This window comes from Bos javanicus, chromosome 15, assembly GCF_032452875.1.
Source record: "Bos javanicus breed banteng chromosome 15, ARS-OSU_banteng_1.0, whole genome shotgun sequence".
Lineage (NCBI taxonomy): Eukaryota > Metazoa > Chordata > Mammalia > Artiodactyla > Bovidae > Bos > Bos javanicus.
The window spans coordinates 58,958,800-58,971,704 of NC_083882.1; the positions used below are offsets into that span (position 1 = coordinate 58,958,800).

The window sequence follows — 12,905 nt, forward strand, 5'->3', positions numbered from 1 at the left end:
CATATAAAAGACTTTTACAAAGCATAATGTGATTTAAGAATCAAAAACTGTGTTGTGGACTTCCCTGGTGGCCCCTGGTTAAGAATCTGCCTCATAATGCAGTGGGCACAGGTTTGATCTCTGGTCTGGGAAGATTCCACATGCCAAGGGGCAACTAAGCCTATGTGCCACAACTACTAAGCCTACGCTCTAGAGCCTATGAGCTGCAACTACTGAGTCCCTGTGCCTAGAGTCCATGCTCTACAACAAGAGAAGCCACTACAAGGAAAAGCTCCTGCTCATCCCAACTAGAGAAAGCCTGCATGAAGCAATGAAGAGACAGCAGCAGAAAAAAAAAAAAAAAAGTGTTGCTATTGTTACTAAATATTATGAGATTGAAATGAAATATTAATATACTCTGTCAAATAATGAAGCTCATCTTAGGTATATAAGATTAGAAAACAATAACAAATGAACAAAACTCACCTCTCCTTGAAGTTAGTTCTTTATGAGCTAAAGTAATAATTTTCAAAGGCATTCAAAGGAGAAAACTGCAGAAAAGTATGGTGGGTATAGGGCTTCTCTGGTAGCTCAGCTGGTAAGGAATCCGCCTGCAATGCAGGAGACCCATGCTCAATTCCTAGGTCAGGAAGATCCTCTGGGGAAGGGATAGCTATCCATTCCAGTACTCTTGGGCTTCTCTGGTGGCTCAGATGGTAAAAAATCTGCCACAATGCAGGAGAGCTGGGTTTGATCCCTGGGATTGGAAGATCTCCTGGAGGACGGCATGGCAACCCATTCCAATATTCTTGCCTGGAGAATCCCATCGACAGTGGAGCCTGGCGGGCTATATAGTCCATGGATCGTAAAGAGTTGGACACGATTGAGTGACTAAGCACAGCACAGCACAGCACATGGTGGATATGAAAAAAAGACGGGGTGCTGGATGCTTAGCTCTGATTCAAAATCTATCCTATTGCTGTCAATCAGAGGAGTACTAAACATTTCTTTTTATGTATTAGACCTCCATGAAGAATATTCACTGAAGAAATGCCAGCAACTAAAAAGTTATAAATGGTTCCTAACTTATACCAACAAGACGTCAAACAACATGAATAACTTAAAATAACTTAGTCCTGGTGTTCCATATTACTCATGATGTCCGGAAGAACAGAACCATTTGAAGTATGGATAGGACACTGGGAAAAGAATAGGCATTTTAATTTTAACACACTGGGAAATAACTGCTTTATTATCTAGGAATCTTAAATATTTAGATAGCTGTACAAATAAATAGTTTGTGATATTTTTCTTTTTGGTGATTGTGGGGAGTACTCCATTTAAGCCCAGTAGGTAACAAATGTAAGGAAAACTTCTTAATCAGAAAGTTAATAAAAACAATTACTTGTTGAGCACCTATACTAATCAGATGCTAAGCAGAGAAGAGTTAACACAGTAGGTCTGAAGTCGACATCCTTTGAAAGGCTTGTCAACAAGGTTGGCCCTTGGGTCGTATCTTGAAACACAGATTTTGAGAAGTTCAGATAATTCCCAGAACTATTAAGAGTGGCTCACTGTGTTTAACTCTTTGTACAAACAATGTGGTTTATGCTGAACAACTGCTTTCCTTTTAGAAAGGTTAGAATTTTGAGCCATCATGCTTGGCAGACAGTACCTATGCAACCAGCTCCCAGTGAAAACCCAGGGCACGAAGTGTCGGCCTAATGACATTCCAAAGTAAGCACCATTTCACGTGGGTCATCACAACCTTTGCTGGAGGACTTAAGCATATCCTGTACGGTCTATAGGATGAAGACACAAATGCCTGTAACTAAGTGACTTCCTTTGTACTTTGCCCCATTCACCTTTTGTTGATTCTGTCTTGCCTGCTTTTACCCTAATAAATCATAACAGAGGAGCCTGGGGGGCTATACAGTCCATGGAGTTGGAAACAATCAGACACAAATGAGCCACTAAACCACCACCATGGGGTCAGCCATATGATGGATTCTATGAGTCATTCCAGTAAATCATCAAACATGGAGGTGGTCTTAGAGACCCAGGACATATGCCATTTATGCATGTATGTATGGCGTATGTTTATTTGTTTGTATTTATGCATTCATTTGGGGCTTCTCTGATAGCTCAATAGTGAAGAATCTGCCCGCAATATGGGAGACCTGGGTGTGATCCTGAGGTCGGGAAGATTCCCTGGAAAAGGAAATGGCAACCCACTCTAGTATTCTTGCCTGGAGAAGAATTCTGTCCCATGGACAGAAGAGCCTGGCAGGCTACAGTCCACAGGGTTGCAAGAGTAGGACATGACTTAGTGACTAAACCACCAATTGGATATTCTTGGCTACTTGGTTGTAAATTAACTGACCATATATACACGGGTTTATTTCTGGGCTCTCTGTTCTGTTCCACTGATCTATGTGTCTGTTTCACACCAGTACATACTGTTTTGATCACGACTGCTTTGTAATGTAGTTTTAAATCTGAAAGTGTGATCTCTCAAACTTTGTCCTTCTCAGGAATGCTCTGGTTATTCAGTCTTTTGTGGTTCCACACGAATTTTAGAATTATTCATTCTAGTTCTGTGAAAACACCCCATATTTTATATCTTTTTACCTTGTATTTCCTTAAGTAATTATTATTACTTACAGTTACAGGTATTTTCACTACTTTTTTATTTTAACTTTCATACTAGCATTCTAAGTGATTAAAACACTACTTTTACTATATGTTCACTTTTACCAGTGAGACTTATACTTTCATATTTTTCTTGTTACTAATTAGTGGCCCTTTTCAATTTAAAGGAGTCTCTTCAACATTTCTTAAAAGGCCAGTTTAGTGGTGATGAAATCCTTTAACTCTTGGTCATCTGGAAAACTCTTAATTCTTCTTCAATTTTTATTGATAACTTTGCTAGGTAGTCTTCATAGCTGAAAATTTTTTCTTTCAGCACTTTGAATATACACAAAATCATTTTTTTTTTGGTCTTCACTCTATAAACTCAGGCTAAGACAGTTCATCAAATCTGTTGTTTTTTGTTATTTAATCCTTACAAACTTGTTATAAGGAAAGTGTTACAATTGAACAGATAAGAAAACTAAAGTGAGGCAGGATAATTTATGCAAGGTTATACTGCTTACATAAACTAGAACTCAAGTCCAACTTCAAAACTCATACTCTTTCTACTATATTGTATTGTCTCTGTTTTAGTTCACCAGTTTTCTAAATAAATAAGAGAATTTTTGCCCATTTTGAGGCAAAAATTTATATTAAATATATTAAACTATTTTTATGATAAACCAAATATAGTATGGTTGAAATAAATTAATGTTTCTTTGCTAACTTTTAACTCTTGCAGGGGGTGTGAGAGCAAGTAAATGAATGTTCAGTGTTGGCTCTGTGTATAAATATAGGAAGTATGGGGAGAGCAGGGTGAGCTTCTATCCATAGGATAATATTTCCCTAAAGTTTTTCCTTTTCTTTTTCTTCTTCTTTTTAAAAGTAATTATGCTAATATAATTTTCCTTAAATCAAAAGTATGGAAAATTAATTATTGTTATTTGAGAACACTAGAAGAACTACAGTAGAATTTTAGACTGGGAGAAAGCCTTTAACGAAATAAATTTGTTATTTTTACAGAGCATGAAAGTGACGCCTAAGGAAGTTGACTGACATGTCCAATGTAATAAAAATAAAGATCAAGGCATACTTTTTAACTATTATGTTTCAAAAATTAAAACTACTCAGCTACTACTGAGTTAGAGCATGAATGAGATAGTATAGAATCACTTAAAAACTGGGACATGATGTTAAAATATATATATTTTTAAATGATTTCATGTTAATGATAGCAAAAATTCATTCTGGGATTATGAATGCTTAAAAACTATCTACTTAAAAATTCAGTTGGTATTAATAATAGTTTCTAAGAGGGGGAAAGATGGCTGGAGGACAGGTAGAAGACAGGCTCCTTTTCACTGTAGAGGGATCTTCAGAATTTTGTATTACATGACATATATTGCATACAAACAATAAATTAAAAAAGTGTTTTTAAAACTATAAAGCACTATAAAAAAATCCGAGGAGAAGAACCACATCCTTTACACTCGCTCTGTGTTTTCTAACTCAGCATGATTTCTGATGCTGGCAGACATTTAAATAGTAATGTATTTTGTACTGGATAAAACTGAAGTTTTTGGCAATGGAAACCTAAAATTTTTAGAACAGGTAAACCCATGTACTTACGCTTCTGTCTGTCTGTGTTGCTGTTCTTGAAGAGAAGCTAGATCCATCATATGTTTAATTTGTGCTTTCAAATCTTTGTTCTGGAGGTGCAGATGGTGGCAATGAAGTTCTTTACTGAGCTCCTGGGGAAAACAATACAAACTATATCTCAGATTCTTTTAAGAATATTAAAGTTAAATCAATATTAATGAAATTTATTTTATATTGGTGTTAAGTTTTAATTCTTAAAAATATGAAATGGTATGTATAGAAACAATCTGAAAAACAAGTATTCTGGTACAGGTAGTCTATAACTTACAAGTGAGATAAGTTTCAAGTTTCCTTGGAAACTGAATGTCTCGGACAAATTTTATTATAATAATAGTTTCTTGGTCTATCCAACTTGTATATAATACTGTGAAAATACATTAATTTGGTCCATTTTTGCTTACATGTCACTTTTTCAGGGAGGCTTTCTCTAAGCATTACATTTAAAGATGGACAGTCTTCACCTCCAACAGTCTCTGTCATAGCATTGATTAGTAACAATTCCATTTATTTATTTGCTTATAGATTCTCCATTCTAGACCACCATGAGAGGCATTGTCTCAAACTAGTTCAGTGTTTGGAGTTGTCAACTGTGTCAAACTGTCCAACTGTGTCCAACAACTCCAGTGTCTGGAGTTGCATACAATAAAAATTTCTTGGGGAATTCCCCAGCAGTCCAGTGGTTACAGCTCTACACTGGCAAAGCAGGCAAAACGGGTTAGGGAACTAAGATGATGCCTGCTGCAGCAAAAAAAAAAAATTCTCACCTTCACCCAATCTTGGTATGAGCTTCATCCTAGTGCAAAAGTGTAGAAAAGTTTTTGCAGTCTCCCGTTTCCTAAGCCTCTTGTGTACATGCCCAAATGTTTTCTAATTTACCACCTAAAATTATTTCTCTTTCCTCAAACCTACTAAGCCTTAAGTATGGAAAACGTCAGGTAAGTGGTTATACTAAATTATGAATGGTAATAATCCAAAAGCATTTTCAAAATTTAAATTGGGAAAATTTTAGTCAATAAAAGGGAGTGCAATATTTTGGACATTGTAAGAGGCTGAGAAAAAAAGCCTTACGGTAGCTGTGCCCAAGAAACTTCCTACAGATAACTCTCCTAATCCACTTTAGGTGTTCAATACTCCTTTACCAACCTGCAGTTGGCCACTGACTCTCTATAAGCTTAAGGCTTTTTTCTTTTTCTTTTCTAGGTAATACTTCCTAAACCCGTGGTGGGTGCTTTGACAAGGAAACAATATAATTCTATATGTCTGAGATATATTAAAGTTGGGGGTTATTATCTAGATGATTCATGATTACATTTCAGAAAACAACAAGTATTTTAGAGCAAACTCTCTTTAGGGAGTCAGGTCAGGATGATACAGTTAGAGCAGTCTTGGTATGAGCTCATGAGTCATGTGATTTTAAAGATGGCTCGACTATGACACAAATGCTGCCTGAAGTCCCAAATATGGTCTTTATGGAAATGACTTGACTTGACTGAAAGTTAAGAGGTTTACTATATGATCTCTTTCATCTTTTCGAGTTAGAAAATTCAACAACCCTAACAGTATAAACATATTTGCCAAACATTCCATCTTTTCTCTTTAAAAAAAAAATCCCTTATTTACTTCTTCTGATAATCTTGTTTTATCTTTCTGTATCACTCTTAAAGAGACAAGCCTTGATTCTATAACTATTTTATCCAATAATAATTCTTGGCTAGTCTGTCATCTTTGAAAAACCAAGCTTTTTCATGCTTTGATACACTAATGATTGAATCTGATTGGAAGAACATAGCCTATCATGAGAACTACAGTTAAGTTAGTAACAGCTGAAGTAAGAATATAATGAGAGGTAATATATAAAACAAGAGGTTTTTGGATGCCATGCTAGGCCTGGGAAATCATAATAGAGAGTTTACATATGGGAGAAAGCACCTAAGAGTGATTCAATCAGAGTTAGTTTTTAGAAAGCTCATTTTAGTTGCGGTGTAGAGAATGACTGCAGTAGGCCAGGAATGAAGTAGGAAGGCCACACATAGCATCCAACAATGGGGGCTGGAAGGCTGAATTCGGGTACTGGTAATGGGAGATGTAGAAGTGGGTAAATCTGAGAGGTTAAGAGGAAGATAATGCAGGAGGGTACAGAAAAAAGGGCAGCAATATGAAAGTCACAGTACTGGGTCTCTGTCTAGAGTTGTATGACTGTGAATAAATCTTTTCACAAAGTCATGTCTCAGTTTGCTTATATAAGAAAGAATGGCTTAAAAGTAGATACCTATTTCAGCCATGAAAATATCCACAAAAAAAAGGACTGAGAGTGGGATAGGCTGATGGGAATAGAAACAGTTTTAATTTTTTCAAATTATTTATAATAAAATGCATTAAAAAACAAGAATTGAAACACTAATTCTAGATTTACATTCAGGTGTGAAAAGTTCTGCTTAAGAGAGTTATAGAAGACAGACTGCTAGAAAAATTAGATTGGACCATGGTAAATAAAATTTAAATTTACTGAAAATAACCTGAAGAATATTAACTTCATAAATGCTAATAAGTAGGCAAAAAAAGCAATAATAGTACTACTAAAAAGAATACTGTACCATTTTAAAAATTGGGAGCTTAAGATAATTATGGGAAAACAAAGGCAAACTAGTAAATATCAATGGATTTTTTTTGCTTTTTTAATACTAAACAAGCTCTTAAGTACTTTTCTAGTTGTAGATGGGCTATATTTTACTGCCAATTACATGAATATACTAGATTATAAGTATAATGCAAATTATACTTAATTTACATTCTAGATGGACTATTGTCAATTCAGTATATAAACATAAATGCATACAGCTTTCAAACTGGTTTTATTTGGCTATAATACAAATAATGGTGACCACATTTAAAACTAATTTTAAAACTAATGTCAATTTATTAAATTTAAATCACCTACATGATGAAAATTCAAGTACAGTCTGAAAGTCTGAAACAGAATTACTTCAGTCTGACTTAAGAACGACCTCATAAAAGGATGCAATCACTTAAGAAAAACATTTAAATGTAACTTTATTCTTCTGAAAGTAAAGAAAAAGAAATTTAGTAGGTAAATAGGGAGGTAGAAGGCATATTCAGTTAAAAACAGTAAAATGAGTCAGTTAAATCTGAGAGAGATGAACCAAAATTTGCCTTATGAAAGATATTTATACAACAGTGAGTTTAAGAAGTTCAGTTCTAAGAAAATAAATCTGACTATAAAATACGTATGTACCTTTGGTATATGACCATTTTGACCTAAGAGTCCCATTTCCGTTTGGACACGATGGAGCCAATTAGTATTCTCATCAAATTGCTTCAATTCTTCCTCCCTTTTCTTCTCTAGATAGCAGCGGCGAGTTTTCAACATTGCAAGTCTGTGATCTCTTTTGCAAGTGGCCTGAAAAATAATGCATTTAATTGTCACTCTTTTGTGATATTTGATGTATGTGATATTAGTACAGTGGTATATTTCCTTTTAAGTGTGCTACTGTAGCCTATTAAATTAGGCTATACTTTTATACTTAAAGCTATTTCCCCTTTGAAATCTCACAATACTGCTGCTTGCAGGAAAATAGGAAATTGAGTTGTGAGTCATTTTATAAAATTACATGTTGAGAGTTTATGACTTTAAGAAAAACAATGGCCAAATTGAAGACTATAACTTCTTTTTTGCTGTTGCTAAAATATATGCTTTTAAATGTTGCATTTGAAAGTTCATATGGGGCCTGACTCCTGTGATTTCCTCATTGAAAACAAAGCAGATGCATGTACTGCTCTTATCTTGCCTTCAGTTTGAAAGATGTGAAGAAACAGAGTATTCTATTGTTCTAAGGTTTTGTCTATAAGGCCTTTAGACTGGCTGTTGTCAATGACAGAAAACAGAGCTTACATCTGAGTGTCATAAACATCTGATCTCGCTTGATGGTTGATTCAGGACACATAATGGACAGCCCAAATATTTTTGGTGTTTTATCTACACACAAATTGAGTTCAGAACTGGCTTTCTAGTTTTTTACTCCAAGGGTCCTGCAAACTATCATGGGCACTGTGTGGCAGAATGGTAGGACTTCTTTGGGCTAATTGCCAAAAGCCACTAAACTCAATAATCATCAGATTTGATGGCTGGACCTGAGACAATACGTCGCTAAAGGTTAGAACAAGCACTTATAGCGGTTTTGGAAGTAGGGATAAACATACCCTATGGCGGGAAAAAAAAATGAAAAAGGAGGAGGAACTACATTTGAACTGGGTTAAAGGCCTCACTCCTAACTTTCTTGTTATCTTTCATAAAAGGTTGACATTTTGAGGAAAAACCAGGGAATGAAGAAATCTGCAAAAATAGGAAACAATGTCACTCTTCTTACTGCCTCTTTCTGGTTTAGAAAACAACTCTTTTCATTAAAGTGTTATGTTGTCATGCAATGGGTAATTAATTGTTCTTAACTAATATATAACGTACTTTTGGAAATCTCAGTTTAAATTTCATACAGAATATTGGTAGATGAAATCCACATAAACAAAAGCTCTTTAAGGTTCTAAAATTTTATTTTAAAAGTAGAATGTGGTCCTGAAACCTGTAAAGTTTAGAGCCGCTGCTATAACAGAAGGTAGGATACACGGCTTCTTGACTTTTCCTGCTATGCAGCAGCTATGAACATTTAGGCAAGTCAAATTTGTGTGGCTCTCAGTCACCTTATCTGAAAAATGAACATAAATGTATTGTACCTGTCTGAAGGAAGGCAATTAAATCAAACTACCTTCCTATTTCTCTAATGTTTACAAATATTGCAGATACTTTTAGAATCAGGGCAGGAAATGATCTATGGGTCTGACGGCAGTCAATATTTAACACAAAATTTTTGACTGAAAATCTCAAGAAATATGTTTTTGAGTTTGTACTTATTTTCATGAAATGTATCCTCTATGATGGTTCTTTATGGGGACATTTTTCATCAGGGTAATCCCTACTGAATTACTATTCTGAAATAAGTATCAAGTAAATGTTTGGAAATAAATTCTAAAATATGTATATTAAACCCTCACATTAAAGTAAATTGTTTCCTATTAAAGTTTCAAAAAAGCTTTATATGTTTTATTAATACAACTTCCAAAATACCATAAAAGGTCTTGAGCGAGAATAAACATGTAATTCTAAAATTCAGGTATTATAATACTACTGCTTTGTGCAAAAGAACTGACTGCTAACACAGTGAACTCATTATTTCATTAATACAACTTATATATTAACTCTATACATTCATAAAATTGCCCAGGACCTTCACTTTAATACTATTCTCAGAGTCCATATTCTAGAACCATTCATAGCTGAATCAATGAGATTCTTTTAGCAACTATGAGAGTAAACCTCTTTGGAGAGGGTCCAAGACAGATATAAAATCCCTTACCCTAGCAAGCAGTTTAGTAAAACTATACTTTGACAATTCTGTGAGAACAAACTAAATCTCTAGGTATCTTTCTACATTTTTCAGTAGTTTACAGCCAATAAACTTAGGAGGTTTTATCTCCATTGCTTACCTAATCTCATGAGAATAGCTATAAAAATTGGAAAAGCAATTGAAATGACCAAAAGTGAGGTATGAGAAAAGGCAAATGTATTGAAAAAAAGCAGACTAAGAATGCAAACAGAAAAAAGAAATCAGCCAAATCTATTTCCTCACTCTATGTCTCAATGTTTCCAATCACACACATTCACAATTCAACAGGGTAAGAAAGAGAAAATAACTATTATGTAAATTAGCTTGGTATTAAATAGACCAAACTTATTAAATGTACTAATATTTTAATGTTCAAAAAATGGCAACCTGAGTCTAAGCTTTACTAATACACTACTTATTTGCTTCAAAGATTGCCTCTTGACTATAAAAATAGACTATAAAATTCCTGGCAACCAAAGCTTCCAGAATTTGGCACTCCCTTTGAAATAGAATTGATAAATTCCCAATATGGCAAAATACATCTTGTATCATGTTCCATGTCCAATCTATTCACAGTGGTTAACTCTGGCTACTTCAGATTCAGAGAGGAAGAGTGCTACAGCCACTTCAGTGGTACCTGCTGTGGCAAAGGCGTGGGGGTTGGCAGGAAGTGTTGAGCATAGCTATGGACGACATTGTACTCTGGTCAAACTGATGTTCTGTTTCGAATATTGTATTCCTTTTTATTTTTTTCCCACTAATAGTTCTTATACAGGGTTTCCCAGGTGGCACTTAGTGGTAAAGAACCTGCCTGCCAATGCAGGAGATGTAAGAAATGCAGGTTCAATCTCTGGGTTGGGAAGATCCCCTGGAGAAGAGCATGGAAACTACTCTAGTATTCTTGCCTGGAGAATCCAATGGACAGAGGAGCCTGGTAGGCTACAGTCCATAGGGTTGCACAGTCAGATACGACTGAAACAACTTAGCATGCACACAGTATTTTCATAAAAATGTCCAGTATAAATTTCATCTCTCTACTACGAAGCCTTTCTTTACCACAACCAGAAGTCACTGTTTTTTACTTTGAATAGCTATAGCACTTAGTACTTATAGTATAGTAGGATCCTCAGAAGTACAGACTGAGGCCAGACTGCCAGAGTTTAACATTGGTTCGGTCACATTAATTAGGCATGTATCTCTAGACAGCTTACTTGAATTCTCTGTATCTTTGCTGCTCACAAACCGTGGTAATAATAGAGGATATACCTCATAGGCTTGTTATAAATCCTAAATGAAATATCCCATGCAAAAGACTTTGAAAAGTGTCTGACAAACAATTAATGCTCAATATTAGCCATTTTTATTATTGCGCTATCCCTTACATGACAATCATACAGTGCTGTGTCATTTTTATATCATTTTATTGCTCCAACTAGTTTATAAATAACTGAAATACTATAATGTCTCATACTTTTGTTTATCTCTATTGTGTCTAGCACAATGCTTAGGATATATATAAGTGTTCAAAACAAGCTGCTCTCAATCAGCTTTCCATGACTGAATTTCTTGCCTTTTTATAAGACATAAATCAGGTAATTGTACTTACAGAAAATTGGCATTGATTTAAAGGAAACCTACACAATATTGAAAAATATTATTATTACTGTAAATTATCAGATAAAATCAGATCAGATCAGTCGCTCAGTCGTGTCCGACTCTTTGCGACCCCATGAATCGCAGCACGCCAGGCCTCCAGTCCATCACCAACTCCCAGAGTTCACCCAGACTCACGTCCATCGCATCAGTGATGCCATCCAGCCATCTCATCCTCTGTCGTCCCCTTCTCCTTCTGCCCCCAAACCCTCCCAGCATAAGAGTTTTTTCCAATGAGTCAACTCTTCGCATGAGGTGGCCAAAGTACTGGAGTTTCAGCTTTAGCATCATTCCTTCCAAAGAAATCCCAGGCCTGATCTCCTTCAGAATGGACTGGTTGGATCTCCTTGCAGTCCAAGGGACTCTCAAGAGTCTTCTCCAACACCACAGTTCAAAAGCATCAATTCTTCGGCACTCAGCCTTCTTCACAGTCCAACTCTCACATCCATACAGGAAAAACCATAGCCTTGACTAGACGGACCTTTGTTGGCAAAGTAATGTCTCTGCTTTTGAATATGCTATCTAGGTTGGTCATAACTTTCCTTCCAAGGAGTAAGCGTCTTTTAATTTCATGGCTGCAGTCACCATCTGCAGTGATTTTGGAGCCCAGAAAAATAAAGTCTGACACTGTTTCCCCATCTATTTCCCATGAAGTGATGGGACCAGATGCCATGATCTTCGTTTTCTGAATGTTGAGCTTTAAGCCAACTTTTTCACTCTCCACTTTCACTTTCATCAAGAGGCTTTTGAGTTCCTCTTCACTTTCTGCCATAAGGGTGGTGTCATCTGCATATCTGAGGTTATTGATATTTCTCCCGGCAATCTTGATTCCAGTTTGTGTTTCTTCCAGTCCAGCGTTTCTCATGATGTACTCTGCATATAGGTTAAATAAACAGGGTGACAATATACAGCCTTGACGTACTCCTTTTCCTATTTGGAACCAGTCTGTTGTTCCATGTCCAGTTCTAACTGTTGCTTCCTGACCTGCATACAAATTTCTCAAGAGGCAGATCAGGTGGTCTGGTATTTCCATCTCTTTCAGAATTTTCCAGTTTATTGTGATCCACACAGTCAAAGGCTTTGGCACACTATAAAGCAGAAATAGATGTTTCTCTGGAACTCTCTTGCTTTTTCCATGATCCAGCGGATGTTGGCAATTTGATCTCTGTTTCCTCTGCCTTTTCTAAAACCAGCTTCAACAAATTCAGACTTAAATTGAAGAAAGTAGGGAAAACCACTAGACCATTCAGGTATGACCTAAATCAAATCCCTTATGATTATACAGTGGAAGTGAGAAATAGATTTAAGGGCTTAGATCTGATAGATAGAGTGCCTGATGAACTATGGAATGAGGTTCGTGACATTGTACAGGAGACAGGGATCAAGACCATTACCTTGGAAAAGAAATGCAAAAAAGCAAAATGGCTGTCTGGGGAGGCTTTACAAATAGCTGTGAAAAGAAGAGAAGCGAAAAGCAAAGGAGAAAAGCAAAGATATAAGCATCTGAATGCAGAGTTCCAAAGAATA

General features: G+C 35.8%; 1 protein-coding gene across 1 annotated transcript in view; it reads right to left on the minus strand.

Moving 5' to 3' along the window:
• The window catches only part of KIF18A (kinesin family member 18A), an 86,083-nt gene that overhangs the window by 42,690 nt on the left and 30,488 nt on the right, over positions 1 to 12,905 (minus strand). Inside the window, exons 11-12 of the mRNA XM_061380987.1 lie at positions 7,523 to 7,687; positions 4,240 to 4,361 (exon numbers count right to left, since the gene is read on the minus strand). Coding sequence (XP_061236971.1) covers positions 4,240 to 4,361; positions 7,523 to 7,687 — 287 coding nt within the window. The remainder of the gene's footprint in view (positions 1 to 4,239; positions 4,362 to 7,522; positions 7,688 to 12,905) is intronic.